At 38.6% G+C, this 17,775-nt stretch overlaps 1 protein-coding gene across 5 annotated transcripts in view; it reads right to left on the minus strand.

Annotated features, from left to right (window-relative positions):
* Positions 1-683: 683 nt before the first annotated feature.
* LOC121327312 (ELAV-like protein 4) overlaps positions 684-17,775 on the minus strand; it is a 47,232-nt gene continuing 30,140 nt past the window's right edge. For 4 of the 5 annotated variants that reach the window (XM_041271266.1, XM_041271262.1, XM_041271265.1 and 1 more), the window contains 5 exons: positions 12,724-12,827; positions 11,133-11,286; positions 9,606-9,840; positions 7,549-7,587; positions 684-4,287 (listed from right to left, as the gene is read on the minus strand). In XM_041271266.1, the coding sequence (XP_041127200.1) occupies positions 3,960-4,287; positions 7,549-7,587; positions 9,606-9,840; positions 11,133-11,286; positions 12,724-12,827 (860 nt within the window). In that variant the 3' untranslated portion in view covers positions 684-3,959. The remainder of the gene's footprint in view (positions 4,288-7,548; positions 7,588-9,605; positions 9,841-11,132; positions 11,287-12,723; positions 12,828-17,775) is intronic. The other variant, XM_041271263.1, reaches the window with a different exon arrangement.

The following is a 17,775-nucleotide window of genomic DNA, read 5'->3' on the forward strand; positions in this document are numbered from 1 at the left end:
CTGATAGCTACATTTTATTATTATTATTATTATTATTATTATTATTATTATTATTATTATTAACACACTCTCAGGCTCTTTTGAAGATGCTTCCAGGAACACAATACTGTAAGTGCAACATGAAGAAGATGCATGATTATGTTGTTGATCTTTCTTACTTCTCAAGTCTGCTGTCCTAAAGGTGGTGTAATAGAAGCTCTGTGGTTAGCAGATGAGATCTCCATCTGGCGAGGAAGCAGAAAACAACACTAGTTCCATAAGAAATGCAGCCCCTTCATCTTTTAAGACCACTACAATTTTAAAAGAGGAGTACTGTCCAGACCGAGAGACAGACATTGAAAATGTGAATTACAGTAACACTGTGCACTGTAGAAGCTAAACAATCGCTGAGTACATGTCCCGATTGCTGGTGTTTGCAGTTTTTTTTTATAGTTATTACTTTGTTTTTTTGGGGGTACATGGCTTGTATCTCTCCATTTTTATAGATTTAAAAAAAAAAAAAACATAGCCTTAGCCTGTGCATCCTTTAAAAAAAATGAGAATCAATAAATCTGAATGTCTGTTCTAATCATTTACACAGATGATTAATGCTTGTGCTGATAACGTGTAAAGTTGAGGTGTGTGTAGTGATACCTGACACTGTGTATGCAAGAGACATATGCTCACAAGGAGTACACCACAACTCTCAACACTTCATTTTATTGTCCCGACATTCAAAAGTACAAATAATTCAAACACAACAGTTTTATGAAAAAACATTTACAGCAAGGTTTTTTTTTTTTTTTTTTTTTTTTTTTTTTTTTTTTGTTTCCAGTTTCAGAAATGATCTAAACTAGCAAGGATAACATGAAGTCATTCATCGCAGTAATTAGATTAATAATAAGTCGGTTAATAATTAACTCAAGTCGGACAGACCTGTCTGGTCCAGTGAAAGATTTTCTAGTTCCTCAGATATTAAACAAACACATTTCAGAAGAAAATGAAAATGACAAGAGCCGCCCTCCCCCAACCCCTCTGACACACACACATAAACACTAGCGATTCAGATTCTGCAGGTGGGTAACCCTGAACCACACTGTAATATTAATATACTGTAGCATTTTAAAAGCATTACTAATACGTGATGCAGTCCCAAATATTTCAAAGCATTTATTAGTGATCTACACACAGAGGCGCATGGATAGAATGGATACACTGGTCTATCCACTATGAGGTATGCACTTTCACTGAAGAGGCTTGACACAAGCAGCTCTGTGTCTATTAAGAGTGCCCAAACAGCGTTAGATAAGATGGGTTACAGTTTGTTACAGGGGACGAACAGTGGGGTTCAGATTGTTCCATTTGCTGCAGGAGCCACAACAGCTTCCTAGGAGCTCCTGGTCTGGTGACTATTAAACAAAATAATATCCAACATTTCAATATTCACCTGGGATAAAGGGCTCAAAATACAAATCCTAAACTCACATTTCCGAATCCCAATTTCTACTTACTGACAAGTATATCCATTGTTTAAATATAAAAAAGAGGTTCCGTTCCAGTGTATTGTTATCCTGATTTGTTTTATGTGCTTTAATACACACACTGATTTTTTAAATGTAATTTAAACTGGACTGCAACACCATTAACAGCACTTTTAAACAACTTTGAAAACTTGTCTGTCCGCTACATCGAAAAAGGATGAAAACTGGTATGTAACCAAATGAGTTTCCTTCTCTTCAAGATGTTTTGTGAGCTTAAGTGTGGTGTGAAGGGGAAGAGGAAGAGAGGATTGGCTTTAAAATACACAAACTCAGCACAGGTTATACTGAACCAGAACAACTGTTAACATTCTAGTAAGACTAAACTTTATTGAAAAAGATTTAAAGATTTCAACAAGACAAAAAAGCAATAGCAAATTCAACTATCAACTAGGTTATGCATAGCGAGTAACATCTTCTAGTAACCAGGGAAGAGTGCCACCAACCCTCTCCACCTTTTATTTTTTTGTTGTTTTAAATGTTTATTTTGTTATATTGGTACAAAGCACAAACGTACTAAAAGTTTTCAGTGCACTGGACTAAAGGGAGACCTCCCCCTCCAGTCGATTTGTTCCCTTTAGCTCGTAAACATCCCCCCCTCCCATACCAGAATCACGCTAAACACAGACAACAGAAAAAATAAATAAAATAAATCAATCAATCTATAAATCAATAGCTTTATTCGGGTTCTTCCGCGGCGGTAGGAAATATAAACCCCAAACATATTCACAAGCGACGTGACAACATATTAAACGAGATTTGCTCACGAGTGTTCTAACTTAATAATCACTTTTAAAGTTTTCATATGAAAAGACAAGCTAAAACATAAAACCAGTGACTTATTTTAAATATATATATATATATATATTAAAAAATGAGACTATATATATTTATTCGTACACAACAAATAAAGACACAGCTGCATCTTTTCTAGAAGCTCCTTTTTGAGTAAACAAATACTAGACTAACAAAACTAGCTAATTATTTGCTTCTGACCAAACGCATCACAATCAACGCTTAAACTTAAAGTCAGCACGCCAAAGAAAACTCGTTAAAGTGACACTAACATGCCCCTTTTATTCTGCCTTTCAACTTTTGCAGTACTTTGAGAAAAGAAAAGGCCAGGGGGCTACAAGTCGAATAATAAAAATGAAAACAACAGCAGCTCAATTCAATGTGAACATCGAAGTACCTCTAAACAACACATAGAACAACGAACTTGAATATTTAAGATATGTAAATCATGTTATATAATATAGCACCTACCGCTGAAAACTAAAAGGAAGGTTTTATTACTATTATTATTTTTTTTTATATTAAGGAATTGAAACAAGAAAAAAAGTTCTTAATTAACATATTTATTACTGATATCCCATATACTGATGACAAAGAAAATCCGTTGACAATGCATCTCCTTGCTTTAGGGTTCTGGATTGGGGAACTGCTTGGGCTAGGAAAACCCTTCTCATTTTCCCTTTTTATATCTATATATCTATATCTATATATATATATATATATATTTTTTTTTTTTTATAATTACATTCTATGAAAAGTTATGAAGATCACCTGCCCGCATTTTTTATTTGCACTTGATAAAACCTTCCGTCTACAAAACAAAATCGGCAATCCGATTTTTCCAAAAACGCACGACCTTGATGTTAAAAAGTACCATTGCAGAATGCACAAGACAAGCTGGCAATTTCTTTCCCCCTACATTAGCCAGTCAAAATAGTATTTTATTTTTTTTCAAATCCAGATTCTTGTAAAAATTTTTCAATAATTATTATTTTTTATTTATAAAAATTTTTTTTTTTTTTTTTTTTCGAAACCCATTTTCAAGCAAAGAGATCTTCTCTTTGGCAACAGTGTTTTTAAAATCGTTCTGTACGTCATCAGATCAGGAAACTGAACCCCACCCCTCTCCCTTTCCCCACCCCAAGTGAGGAAAGACATGTGTTTTTTTTTCGCAACACAAAAGAAAAATGAACGTTTTTTTTCCTGCTTTTTTTTTTTAAACAAAGGAAACATTTGTTGTGTCATCCCTTCAACTTTAAAATGGGATAGTTTACCAATTTCTACCACCCTTAAAAAAACAAACAAAGAACAACAATAAATTAAATGAACGGTCAATTTTTTTAAAAAGACCCCCCCCTTCCCCTCCCTCTTTCAAGAAAGTTGGTTATCAGAAGACAGCCAACCCAGGTAGGAAGAATACCCACAAAGTCTAGAACAAAACGCAAATCTTAAGAAAAGACATTCCTGTCTTTGAATTAGGGGGACCGGTTTTGCTACTGTGTACATTAAAAAAAAAAAAATAAATCCTTCCAAATTATAATTTTTCTTTTAATACTTAGGCAACATTGGCTTATAAATCCAAAGTTATATTATAAGCCATTCCCAGTTCTTTTGTTTTTCCTGTGTGGAGTTGCTGTGTTGTGGGGTTCAGGATTTGTGGGTCTTGCTGGTTTTGAAAGAGACTTGGAGGACTCGGTCACCCAGACGGTAGCCGTTCAGGCTGGCGATGGCCATGGCCGCCTCGTCGTAGTTCGTCATGGTAACGAAGCCGAAGCCTTTGCACTTGTTGGTGTTGAAGTCGCGGATGACCTTGACGTTGTTGACCGCTCCAAAGGGCCCAAAGAGCTGCCACAGCACACTCTCGTCCGAGTCTGGAGACAGGTTGTAGACGAAGATGCACCAGCCAGTCCCGGTGTGCCCGGGGATGTTCATGCCCACCAGGCTGGTCATGCTGTCGATGGTGATGGGAGAGAACCTGTAGACGGGAGGGGAGAAAAGAGAGAGGGGAGTTTAGGTGTGATCTGGAGGGGCTCTGCGCCCGACACCAGGTCATCATTGACAGACCTCGTTTTGTTAAACTAGACCTGGGAGTGGGGTACTGCTAATACCACATTTTCACTGTAGTATATAGAAATCACTCTGATAATTTCCCTATACTTCCCTGTGCAACCAGGATTTTACTCAGGTCTTATAGAATGCAACCAATGTTTCATGATTCATCTATAGCAAGGGTCTCCAACCCTGGTCCTGGAGAGTCCCTATCCAGCAGGTTTTATAGGTGTCTTTATATCATCAGTGGCTAAAGATCTGGAACACCTGCTAATCTTGACTAATTAAGCCAATAATTGGTTCAGTTATGTAACAGAGATTGGTTGAAACAAAAACTAGAAGCCCCAGTAGATCTCCAGGACCAGGGTTGGAGACCACCGATCTACAGTGTGCAGCAAGGATAGATTATCGTGCTTCACAGACAAGTAGGTGCAGAACCTAGTGCCCGAGTTACAATATTTCTCGCATTGTAGTGGGTCAGTAGACCACTTCCTATCAAGGGTGTTTGTGCTACCTGGGAGATGAAAATGATTGCTTCTAATTCAGGGATAAATGAGACTAGCGGCCAACAAGAATGTGTTTGCGCATGTAACTGAACAGGAAACACTGGGCAACATCCCAGCTGACTCCCACTGTTCACCCTGCCACTGCAGAGGTAGGTTGCTAGATTAGGTATCTGATGTAACATTTGTGTCACATGTGCAGCTGTTCAACAGCGGTTTTAAATTGTTTTGCTCAGCTGGAAAATTATTTTCTTACAGCCTGTGGGAGCTGCCAGGGCTATCAAAGTAATTGATTATTTATCTGTAATAAAATGTACCTGTATAAAATGTTTATAAGCAGTTTAAACCTGGATTATAATAACAACATTTCTTCAATGTCCAAAATAAAATCTATTAATCCTATTAATTTGTATTTAGGAAATGTACTGTTTTTGTCCATATCCATAATGGATTTTCTCTGTTAAATATATCTTCTATACTGGGGGTCTCCTCCTTGCATTTCCTGCAAAATGTGCAATATTTCGTTTTGCAAAAATATAAATCAAATTGGTAATGTTACTGAGCTAGCATTTGGAGAGAATGCATAATGAATCTAATGCATTGTCCAGGGTTGATTTCTTAAAGCATGGAAAGGAGTCTGCATGGAGCTCATGGGGTTAGCGTGGGAGTGTGTGCACTTTCCGAAGCTCCATGCACTCTTCAGAGTATTTTTTATTAAGTCCCCTTAACCACAACTTCAATTTTATAGCTTGTATGGCATTAAATGAGACATTACCAAAAGCACAAAATCAGGAGGAGGCAAGCTTCTCCTTTTCTAATAAAAAAGAAACTGGGGGAATTAAAACTTTTACTTCTTCAATAACCACTTTTTCTAGTGGCTGATCCCACTCTTTTTTTAAAATCGGTTTTCACACACAGTTGACTCGTCCTAATTACAATCTGCTTAAAGGAAATTTCCACTTAAAACGTAAACCGTTGTAGTGCTTAGTTTCCATTGCTATATAGTATTGGAATTCACTTTGTACTGTATAACTGTGTGTGCTGTGGCAGTCTGGCTCTGGGGGTTTGAGATTATTACAATTGGTTTAAATTAAGTTTCTGCTTTATTGCAGCTGTCTCAGTAGCATCATTCCCATTTACACAGCACTATGAACATTGGATAACCGTCCACAGACTCCTCCTGTGTGAGCCAATGCTTATGCCTCCCTCTCCCAAAGCCAGGCTCTCTGTTTAATGAATGGTCATGCTGTTAATCAACCAGCCTCATATCTGCATGGAGGTGAGTGCAATTGTATTTAAAGTAATCTTTATTTCGTGTTCTTTTTTTTTGTTCAAATGTCGACTACTCTCCACTGGTGTTTAGTTTGAGACCATCATTTCACCTAAAAGTTGAGCTAGAGTCAAACCCAGGCCTCCAGTGTTGATATTGTTTAAAAACAAGTTTGCAATGCAGATGTAGGCAGAAGGCTTGTGCCTTCAGACGTTTAGCTTTATTAAAACAACCCATTTTATTTGGATCAGCTTTTCTCCACCTCTAGTTGCCCCTGAGGTCGCACAGTAAGAGTGTCTGAACTACAGTGGAAACCCTGTCCATATAGACCAGGGGTGTCACACTCCAGCCCTCGAGGGCTGCAGGGTCTTCTGGTTTTCATTCCAGCTTAAGCTCTCAATGAACATAGTTGATCTCATTATTTGTTGAATTGGACATATTTACTATTTTACAAGGTCTTTTACAGTTGATGGTTTACAAAATGCACTTCAAGATACAATACACATTTTGAGGCCCAGAGAGAAGTGTTCAATTTCTCCAATTAATCAAATAATTAGACTAATTAAGTAACTGAGAGGTTGGGTGGAATGAAATCCAGAAGACACTGCGGCCCTCCAGGAACTGAGTTTGTCACCCCTGATATAGACAATTAAACACACACTGGCCTGCACAGGAAGGTGCACAGCAAGCTAGAACCAGCTAATCTTAAAGAAATAAGAGAGCGGTAAAGATTACTGTTTGTGAGAAGAAAAAGCAATATCTAAATTTTAAATCAAATAACTTTGTAGATACCAAATCAATTGTTTTTTTTTTTTTTATAATATTTTTTAAAGTGTAGGCGTTTGACTGACTTTTCTTTGATCACTGTAGATCTCAACGTCACTTATTTTGAGTGTTTCCGAGATTATTCATTATAACCACTTGTAATAATAATGCTGATTTTAATTTATTGAATACATTTATACTGTCCACTTACCAATCCACTATGCAAGTATTTTTGACTGGATAAATGATTAGTTCAATGAATGTTAAATGTGCTATAGTACCAATCACTAAGAAGCTGTGAGGACCCCAAGGGAGGAACTAAATAACAAGGGAGAAATGGGCTGGTGCACCTGAATCTAATGGGGGACACCTGCAAATAAGAGATACTAAAGACAAATAAAGCAAACAAATAAGCAAGTAAAAATTAACCCCCCCCCCCCCCCCCCCCCCCCCCCCCCCTCGATGTTGAATTAAACAACCAAAAGAACAGAACTCTGGAAAAATGAATGAGCATTTGGTGGTTTAAAAAAAAAAAAAAGAAAAAAATAACTTTGAAATTAATCAAATGTAAATGACTTTGAAAATAAAAAAGGACAGAAATAATTGTTCAGCAACATGGACATCTGGCAAGTGGTGAAGTTTTAATTACCTCTTTACGCCATAGGCCATATTAAGCAAATTGTCCAGCCTGTGAAGAGAAGGAGGGTCTGGGGTTAATGCCTTGCAGATGGCAGACTCGCTCAATGGAACTAATGCTAAAGCTTTGCCTTATTCAGAAGAAAAAACTAAACATTCAGAAAATGGCCATTATTACAATAAAGCGGCACCAGTCTGTGAAGATATGCCTGCAACAAACCAAGCAGCTTGTACAAACACAATCTGTTCATTATATCTCCAATATGATGATGAGATGAAAGGATCCTGTATGTAGCATACAGTAGTTTGATACTGAAATGTGTTTACGGATATACATCTCTGATTATACTGTTGTTTTTTTAAATTATTATAATAGGAGGGGGGGTTTGTTTTTTGGCGCCAATGTATAATACTGTATCTGTGTTCCCCTCTGGAGACTATTTGAGACTTTTCTTAAACAGATGTTACTTTATACTGGCAGAATACATATTCGAGTGTCCCCTGTGGTATCCATTGAGGGATACAATGATGGGTCTGAATATTATGCTTCCCATTCCAGCAGTCACTTATTTTTTTGTCAACTGAAGGAAATATATCACAGTGAAAACTGCATACAGCAGTTAATATGCAGCAGCAGTGTTGTGCAATACATTGAAAATGATTCATGTGCCAAACCAGCTGAGCAAAATCTTTCTATTTGCTATGGGTATGTTTAGCTTTTCAATAACCTTCTTTTGTCTGTTATAAACTGGCCATTGTAATGTTATAGACAAGGGATTGCACAATCTGCAAAAGGACAGCTACAAGCTTTATCGCACACAGTGGAGACTGAAGGGCAAAAATTGTTGGAACAATGGCTGTGAATTTCTCATTGGAGAACTATTAAGGTGGCAATTACCCAATGAACCGGGCACAGCCTTAACAACCTGCTTTGAGTAAACTGTTAATTGCTGCTGGAGGAAAGGCAGCACAAGGCATCTTCTTTACAATAAAACCAGCTTTGTTAATACATTTATTTCCTACCTGGCTGGGTTTATTCAGTCATATTAACAGTTACCTGTGAAAGCATTTAGACGACATTACAGTGTACACTGCTCCAAACAATGAAGGGATAGCCAGAGACGTTACAAATCCCCAAAGTACTTTTAATGCAAAAAGGACATCGTGGGAGGTGTCAGGTAATAAACAGGCTGTCAGGAATGGGGGTTCTAACCTCCACCCTCCTCTATACAGTGTCATTTTACAGTGTGATCATGCAGGCACACTGGAAAGGAGTTGAAAGTGTTGAGGAATGCCTGTATACACATCTCTGAATATCCCTTCATGTTTTTTCAATGCAGACTGAACGATATTCAATCTATTCATTTACACATACAGTATGAGGAGGGCGGCTGAAATGGCAAACTTGGAAACAGCCAGTTAAGAATATAGATCCATATATATGTGGAGTTGTATAGTCATAGACGGTGCGTATAAGATATGTGTGTGTGTATCTTACTGTACATCATTGGGTTCAATAAATAAAGGGGGAAAAAACTCAAGTGCCGCCTATGTCTACAGCACTTTTAAAAAAAAAAACAGCATTTTGTGCAGATTAATGAATAAATGCACATATCTCTCTCTCTCTCTCTCTCTCTCTCTCTCTCTCTCTATATATATATATATATATATATGTGTGTGTGTGTGTGTGTGTGTGAAACAATGCAATTACTTTGAAAATTAAAACCCAACAAAACCGACTTGCAGGTATTGATGAACAATATACAGTATGTGAGGGATGGGGGTGGAGTACAGCAAGTGGATATCAGGATTTGTAATGTTGTGTAGACAACAACATTCCCTTTGAAGAGATAGAAACACAGTTGCTACAGCTACTGAAGCCCATCCCACTCACTCAGACATTTACAGAGGTCCAGTACTGAGAAGGAACAACACAACACAACTATAACCAAATCAAAACACACATAGTGCTTGATCCTACTCCCTAAAACCCACATCTTTCTGCAAACCCACACTTGTCCAGACTTACTGACACACACTTGCCATGTTGCCACTGCAGGGTGTATTTACCTGAATCTCTGGGCCTGATGGTGCAGGGGGCCAGGGTACCGTCGGTTTGGGGACTGGTAGAGCTGGGAGAGGAGGGCCTGGCTGGTTTTCTGGCTGGGGTTGTTGGCGAACTTGACAGTGATTGGTTCGGCGGTGCCCGAGGGTTTCTGTCCATTCAGCCCCTTGATGGCCTCCTCTGCCTCTATCCTCTTATCAAAGCGGATAAACCCCACGCCCCGGGAGGCACCTGAGGGGCCAGCAGGCCAAAACAAAAGGGAGAAACGTTACTTAACCATTTCAGCACCGTAGGCAAGGATCCGCATGATACCTTAGATAAGCTAAAACTGTAAATAAAATAAAACGTGCCACTATGTAACTAACAAGCAAAAAACTCGATATGCAAAAGTTTACAGTGACCAAAAACATTTGTGAGGATTCACTCTCCAGAAGACCCACAGGATAGCAAGTAGAACCTGTTTCAAACATTTTAAAATTGTAAGATAAACATTTACGCTACAGTACGTATTGCAAATAATATGGGTTATATTTTTATCGCCGATCAGGAGGCCGATGACAGCAGCCCACGAACGTACCTACATTAAAGTGTTAAACTGCGGCTTCTTAATGAATTAATTTGGCATCTTTTGTTTGGCAGGCCCTTTCAAAGCAGCTTTGTTTTTGCTGGGCATTTACCCCCTGCTGAGGAAGAAAAGGTAGGAGCAGCTAAGTCTGTGCCCTTTTTCTCCCACCCCAAGGCTAAAATATTTTGTGAATACGTTAACTTCACGTATACCAAGAGGATTGGTAAATCTCAAAATAGTCAGTACTTTGTTCTTAAAAGTACATTTAGAATTCTTGGCCGCATAGTATGAAGAATGCTGTACCACACACGCACGCGCACACACAGTCACGAAGAGGTGGTTTACTAATAAACTGACAGAAGTACAAAGGACAGAAGATAAAAATCAATGGTTTAGCATGGCCACTACACACACCTCCTGAACATTTTTAATTAAAATCTTCCTTGGGGAAATTTCTAAAGATTTGGATAGAAGAGGCTGCTCATGAAAGCCCACTTTCCACTTAGATGAGAGCGCTGCCGTACCTAATTTTTAGTCTTTAAAGCAGCTGTGCCAACAGAGCTGGAAATTCATTACACACTTGCATGTTAAATACATTTTTAAAAGTTAAACTCATCTCCTTTTGATCCTTTTTTTCCATTCTTTTATAATGCTTCAGAGACTAAGAATTGACAGGTGTTTAAAACAGAATCCAGCACAGGCAAGAATCTGCACATACAGACCAGAAGCAATGACGGTTAAAGCCCTCTGCCTTACTATCTGTCCATTTAGTATGTTATACCTCATTTCCAATGCTTGTGCTAACAGATCAACGGGATGTCTAATGTCAAGGTGAGGTGGGGGGGTTTGAAAGTTTGGTGGGAATGCCATTATAATTCCTAGCGGGAGGAAGGTTTCCTCTGGAGACGACATGCACACTCAGGATAACTGTTTTATTACAGAGGAGGACAGCTGCCCCCATGGATACCTGTGACCTGGTCCACCAGGATGCGTGATGTGATGATGCGTCCGTACTGGGAGAACAGCTGCTCCAGCTCCTTCTGACTCATGGTTTTGGGAAGGCCGCTGACGTACAGGTTAGCATCACGGATAGAGGCTGAGCTGGGCCGGGCGTAGGACACCTGGGCAAAAAAACCCCAAACAAAACAAAGCGCACATTAGAAACAGCAGCTTGTAGGGAAGCTGAGAATGAAAATAAATGTTCCCCACTGTAAAACTGCACTATTAAAAAACTACTATAGTAAAAATTGCAAGCTGTAGCACTTGCAGGCTAACAACATAGTAACTCAGTAACTGGTGTTGTGTTGGAGTGTCTAGAGTTGTTACTTACACTACATTACTCTGGGGGAAAAAAAATGAATAAATATATATAGTGTTGTTTTTTCCCACTAAATGATTTAGTGTAGCTGTTTTGGGATAAAACAGTCCCTATGAAACAGACAACTTTTCCAGTATAACACCTCAGACTCACAGAGACTAGCACCATGGACAGCGCATTGCATTGCAGGACTGCAGACATTGAAAAATAGGTTACACAATACAACAGGTGAGTGGCATGTAAGTCATGTTAGAAGAGAGGAAAATTTCTAGGCCCTCTCTTGTAGGCGTATGTCTTGAGCTTTGCTGCTGTTTGTTTTGTTTATTATTATTTTTTATTCCTGCTGCTAGCCTTGCTATCCTTCCACAGTGTGTCATTGGCTTAATACCAGTAAACAGTAAATATAAAAAAGTGCTGCATTTGTACACTGACAGGTGGCACCCTTCAATTTGGTTAGTGGTGTAGTTTTTTCTAATGCAGCAGCACAAAACAATCCAGTGACTTTATCACCACCCTCTAGCTGTACATTCTTGCAGCAGGATGGCTGATTAAAGTTTGTATTCCGACTCTGAAGGTATGATAGAGACAGTCACAGGAGCACCCCCATTTAAACAAGTTAATGTGATAAAAGAGAGGGGGAGGGGTCCTTGAGATTATTTGTTCTATTTCTCTCACAGTTCCAGATGTCTCTAATCAACACCTTGCCTGTGTCTCCTGTTTTCCACACTACAGTCCTCTCTGTTCACACCTCCAGCATGCATTTTTAAGGAGGCACTTTACAGGAAGACAGACTGAAAATTGGGCTGCCAGCTCAAGGTGCTGCGTAGGAGACAACTGCTAACCCCCTGATCTCCTGTTAACTGCTGCTAATGAAACCAAAGGGGTTTTACTTTAGTTTCTCCTATGACTCAACCTGCTTAGAATGATTTGTCCACAAAACAAAACTAAGTAAGTTCCATGTAATTTTAATATGCAAGGGGAACATTATTATAATTCAGTCTCCCCTCTCCTTTGTTAGAGTTGTTCAGAGAAAACGACTCAGAATTAATGAGAGTTCAAATGTAATTTAAGATAATTAATTATTATAATGATAGTTTTTGCTAAAATTTGACATCACGATAAAACAAGATTTAACTTATTTTATCATTCAATTGTGCTGCTGCATAATCTAATAACTAGATATCGTAAAAGAGAACAATAATTATATGAGTATCACTGGTGCAGGGTCATTTTCTCTTACCTTAATAGTTTTAGTTTGAAGTCTAAGTCCGTTTAATGTGTTAATGGCTTTCTCTGCATCCTTTGGATCGATGTAGTTCACAAAGCCATAGCCCAAACTCTGCCCTAAAACAAACCAAGTATAATGAAACATTAAACCCACGTACAGTAGTGTACATACAAAATATCTCTGCATATTAATTATCGGATGAGCTCTATGTGTGAATTTAATTTGTTTAATATGTTCTGTCGCACAACATAAAAGGTTATTAAAAAGACTGTCCTTCCCAGATTTTTTTTTATTTTTTATATAAATTAAGGTATTCAAAGCTACTGTCTGTTTGTTTTTATTTTTAGAAAATAAAGCGGTTTAAAAAAAAAACAAAACACCTGTAAAAATGTTTAGGAAGGCACAGGTAGAGTCAAGTATCTGTCCTGCGTAGTCCAGTGTTCAAAATGATTGCATTAAAGACCCATACCATACTCTGAGAACTGTTATTCACCAGCTATTTTTGTGTGAGCAGCAGCAGAGATTTAACAGCTAAAATATGATTATTCTGTCTGTTAAAGTTATTCAAAGGTAATTATACAGCTCTCTACTGGATTTATAGCAATTCCTGACACATTCCAGACTGATAGGAAACCTTTAAATCAACATCATTCCATTCCTATGGAAGAATGCCAGACACAGAGGTCCCCAGACACTCCGGTCAAGTGTGATGTCACAAGTGATCCTCAAGATCCTTCTTTCTTGTAGAAGGTCCTGTCTCCTTTTGATTGTTAGGCCTATGCTGCTAAAGCACATGGCTCTTCGATAGAACCAGCTTTTCTCTTTTTTTTGAAGGTCTCTTTCTGAAGAAATATTTCTCTGTAGAGGGTAAGCATAACCTTGAATTTATATATCACCTGTATTGAAGCTTAATGTTATAGGATTATTATTATTATTATTATTATTATTATACAAGAGAATTAAAGTGGTGTACAGACGTGACAGGGACCACAGAGTTTCCTCAATAAGAACCCCAGCCAAGCTGTGCAGTGTGTGGTGTTATCCCTGCTAATTGAAACAGACAGTAGTAAGTCTTCAGTGTAAAGACAAAGTGAATCACAAATGAAGAACAGCAGCACTGAACCAAATAAACACAATCCAAACAGCAGCTCGGGACCAAAACAGAGCATCGTTGCTCACATCAAAAAACATGCATCTCCTTCACTTTCAATAGAAAACAAAGTATCACTACTTCCCAACGTTAATCAAAACCTTCCTATCCAAAACAATGTGTCTCCTGTTATCACTCTGTTCAGAAATTCCAGACCACTGCAGTGAACTGTCAACCCTCCCACCCCCCTAGGATACAATTAATTCCATGAAAAATGAGGGCACTGTGAACTACCTCCACAGGAGGTGGAACAGCATCTTGGAAGAATTGTGCTAAGGAATGTCCATACCAAATTTCAGCACAATTGAATACCTGGTTCTAAAAGGTATAGCAAGAGATGTAAACGTTATCAGGTTGAGTTGTTTTTACTGTCTGCCTAGAAACTTCTGTTTACTGTAACTATTTCTGTATTCAACCGATCTGTCAACTACAGTCTTTTTTGCAACCAAACACTATTATTGTGAATCAATTCAATGGAGCTTTATTGACATGACTAAAAATTAGCAGTGTTGCCAAAGCAATTAAAATCTCTCTCTCTCTCTCTCTCTCTCTCTCTCTCTCTCTCTCTCTCTCTCTCTCTCCCTCCTACCATATATCTCTAGCTGCCTTTTCTTTATCTACTGTACTCTTAATTGCCTCACTGACTTCCCTTGCGGCCCAGAAAGCGCTGATTCCCTGTCATGTCTCCCTGGGTAGTTAGAGAATTAGGACACGTGGAAGTCGCTGCATGCTGGAGCAGATTCTCCAAGAGGAGATTCCGCCCACCAGCAGTCAGCGCCTGTACAGGAGCTCCAGCTCTCAGCAGCTCTCCCTGGTTCTTCAGTGTGCCTGTAAGCGCACACACACACACACAGCAACCTCACAAATACAGCTTACAAAATTAACTTTTCAAGCATCTCAGCATACTTTAATAATAATAATAATAATAATAATAATAATAATAATAATAATAATAATACATGAAACCCAATCACAGCACCCCTCCCCAATTTCTCTTGAACACTCCTTTTGTATTATAAAACTGAGTGGGCAGAAGGCAACACAGCACAGACTATGGGCAAACATAGGCAGGCAGGCTTGGCAAGAAACGTCAAAACAATTGGTAGGTCTCCAGTTTAAACACAACAGTTCTCCAGCCTGCAATTCAGAGCCTGGCATTATCACAGCAGACAGAGCAGTACTAAGAGTAAATTACAACTAAATCTGTACAGCAGATAACCAAATCCTTTCAGAGGCAGTTATTCAGCTAGGTGTTCAGACAGATATTTCACACTTCTGTTTCGCCCCCCAATAGCGTATTTTCAAGATCTTGCACGCTGTAAATCTTTCTGGAAGGGGATACACACAAAGTAAAAGGAAGGAAGCGCAACTCTAACAGAGGAATGAAGATAGATACTGGAGCTGTTGATCAGAAGAGGCTGAAACCCCTTCACTTCACACAGGAAAATCTTCAGCTTGAAATGTCATCACATTTAAAATGCATAAATGGTCAAAAACGAATTGTTTTGTATATACAGGACTTATCACATTTGCCAGAGAGGGGAACTGGACCAAAAGAGCACTAGTACAGGGATTCAATTCTGAAAAGCTGAACAAAAAGTAAATCAAAAAGAGATCTGAGAAAATCAGCACCAACTAACACCTGCCACTGCTTGTAACACTTCTCCAGGATTATCCCAGCAGCAGCAACTACTGCATCTAAAATGAACCAGACGTCACTTCTGTCTAACAAACACAGCACAGGAATATTTAAACAGGGGCTCTGGCACACTGGGAGAAAACTAAGCTGACAAGACTTGAGGAAGCGTGCTGTGAAAATGCAGTTCCTTGCAAGAATTCACATAAAAATACAGTGCAAACCTAACAGAAATACCTGTACACTAAAGTATTTCCAAACCAATGCACTGCTACTGCACTGCGTGCCGCAAGTTCCTTTAAAAATGTTTGATTGAGGAACAGGTGAAGGCACTACTGAAAGTGATGTTGTATGGGTTGTGTTTGTAGGTTAAGGCACTACTGAAAGTGATGTTGTATGGGTTGTGTTTGTAGGTTAAGGCACTACTGAAAGTGATGTTGTAAGGGTTGTGTTTGTAGGTGAAGGCACATATACAGTAGGTTTGGAAGATTTCAGTGTGTTGTGAATTCATCAGGATCTTTTGGTCAAACTTAGATATGTGCGGTTCAGCCACACTATCTGTATTTACACCTAACTGGTTATTTTATAGCAGTAGTGGGGATTGCATATCTATTCAATTTGGGACCTTGATGTTAATGCCAAATAAAATGGAAGGTTCCTGTAATGGAATGGCATACTATGGCAAAATAACCTCTATAAAAATAATAATTTGTATTCACATATTGAATACTCTAACACGTTTGATTAGTCAGAAAGACATTATTTGTGTTTCTCAAGTGGAAATGGGTTTTGTAATGTACAGAGTGGCCGCTGCTGAGCAGGTTTGCCAAGTCTCAGGAAATAGATGAAGCAGCAGCACTGGTGCCACGGTGGGCTTTTATTTACACTGAAATGAAAATGTTCTCTTTTTACTGCTTTGACCCGGTCAAGCGAAACATGAAGGACAAAGTGGAATGCAATGCATTTTGGTTCACTGATAACACCTATAGGGCAGATGGTTACAATTTAAGGTAACAATACTTACATATAGATGTTTTACAGCCTTGTTCTCTAAATAGTTACATTTGAAGAAGTACTACTTTGTCATTTTACTCCAATGGTAATAAAGTACAGTAAACAACTGATTTAAATGAGTGGGTTTGTAAGTATAGTGTTAACTTTTACAAATTTTAAAAAGAAAATGAAATAACAAAAAAAGAAAAATGTACCAATTTGAATGCATAAAATCTTTAAAACTAAGGAAGGCTAAGAGAGGTGTTTGAGATGGAGCGTGAAAACCAGAGAGACGGCTTCAGGAAAGAGGTGAGTGCATGTCTCACCAAGATACAGGACCTTGTGAATATTTTAAATTCAATAACGAAATACAACTGCATGATTGAATAAGCAAGCTAGCACTACCTCATCTGGAAACTAAACAGACCACGCTAAATTTGTAGGAGCATTTTATGTGTTTATTTTGAAACTCGGATCTTGTGCTTTAGTGGTGCGTGGGTTACTGCAGCCCTATTTCACATCAGTGTCATGGATTTCATTGGTAGAAAGAAGAATTTTCACATGCTTGATTGAGCCAAATTTGGGGCAAAACCTGGATATCTATTGTCAAAACTCAGTAATGCAATATACAAAAATATCATTGGTTAGCTAAATTGGTGTATATACATCTGAAGCCCAGAACAAGATGGTTTTTGTCAGGTGGACCTGTGTCCGTTTTAATGCTTAACTTTCAATTTGCTCAGTGATTACACAACAACAAACCGTAGCACAAATGTACTGTATGACACCAGCTCAACGGGATAGTGAACTCTACTTACAAGTCAAGGCTTGTGCACTTCACTCTAAGTGTGGATTCCAATCTGTTGTCAGCTTCCTGGGGTTAAGAGGTCATACAGTCCACAAATACAACAGCCAAGTACTTTCTTTGCTAAACAGGTCACATTAGCCTGGCCTTCTTAAAGAGATTATCAAGTGTGAAGTATCACTAAGTAGGATATAAAATGGAAGAATTATGTGGCATTATCTCAGAAGAGACTTCTCATCCATCTGCCCGCCCGCCACCCACATATCTACGGACTGGGTGCTGCTCACACCTACCACTGTCCTCAGTCTAGCAGGGATTCACTGAGCCCTGGCCAACTAAAATCTAGCAGCAGTCACAGCAGCACCTGTTTCCAGTAATGATCTGGAGCTCAGCCTGGATTGACTAATTTCTAATGGTACAGCTGTTTCAAACTAGAGCACTGGCAAATGAGTAAGTGGAGAGATATTTTTGTATTGGCTG

This window comes from Polyodon spathula, chromosome 14, assembly GCF_017654505.1.
Source record: "Polyodon spathula isolate WHYD16114869_AA chromosome 14, ASM1765450v1, whole genome shotgun sequence".
Taxonomy (NCBI): Eukaryota; Metazoa; Chordata; class Actinopteri; order Acipenseriformes; family Polyodontidae; genus Polyodon; species Polyodon spathula.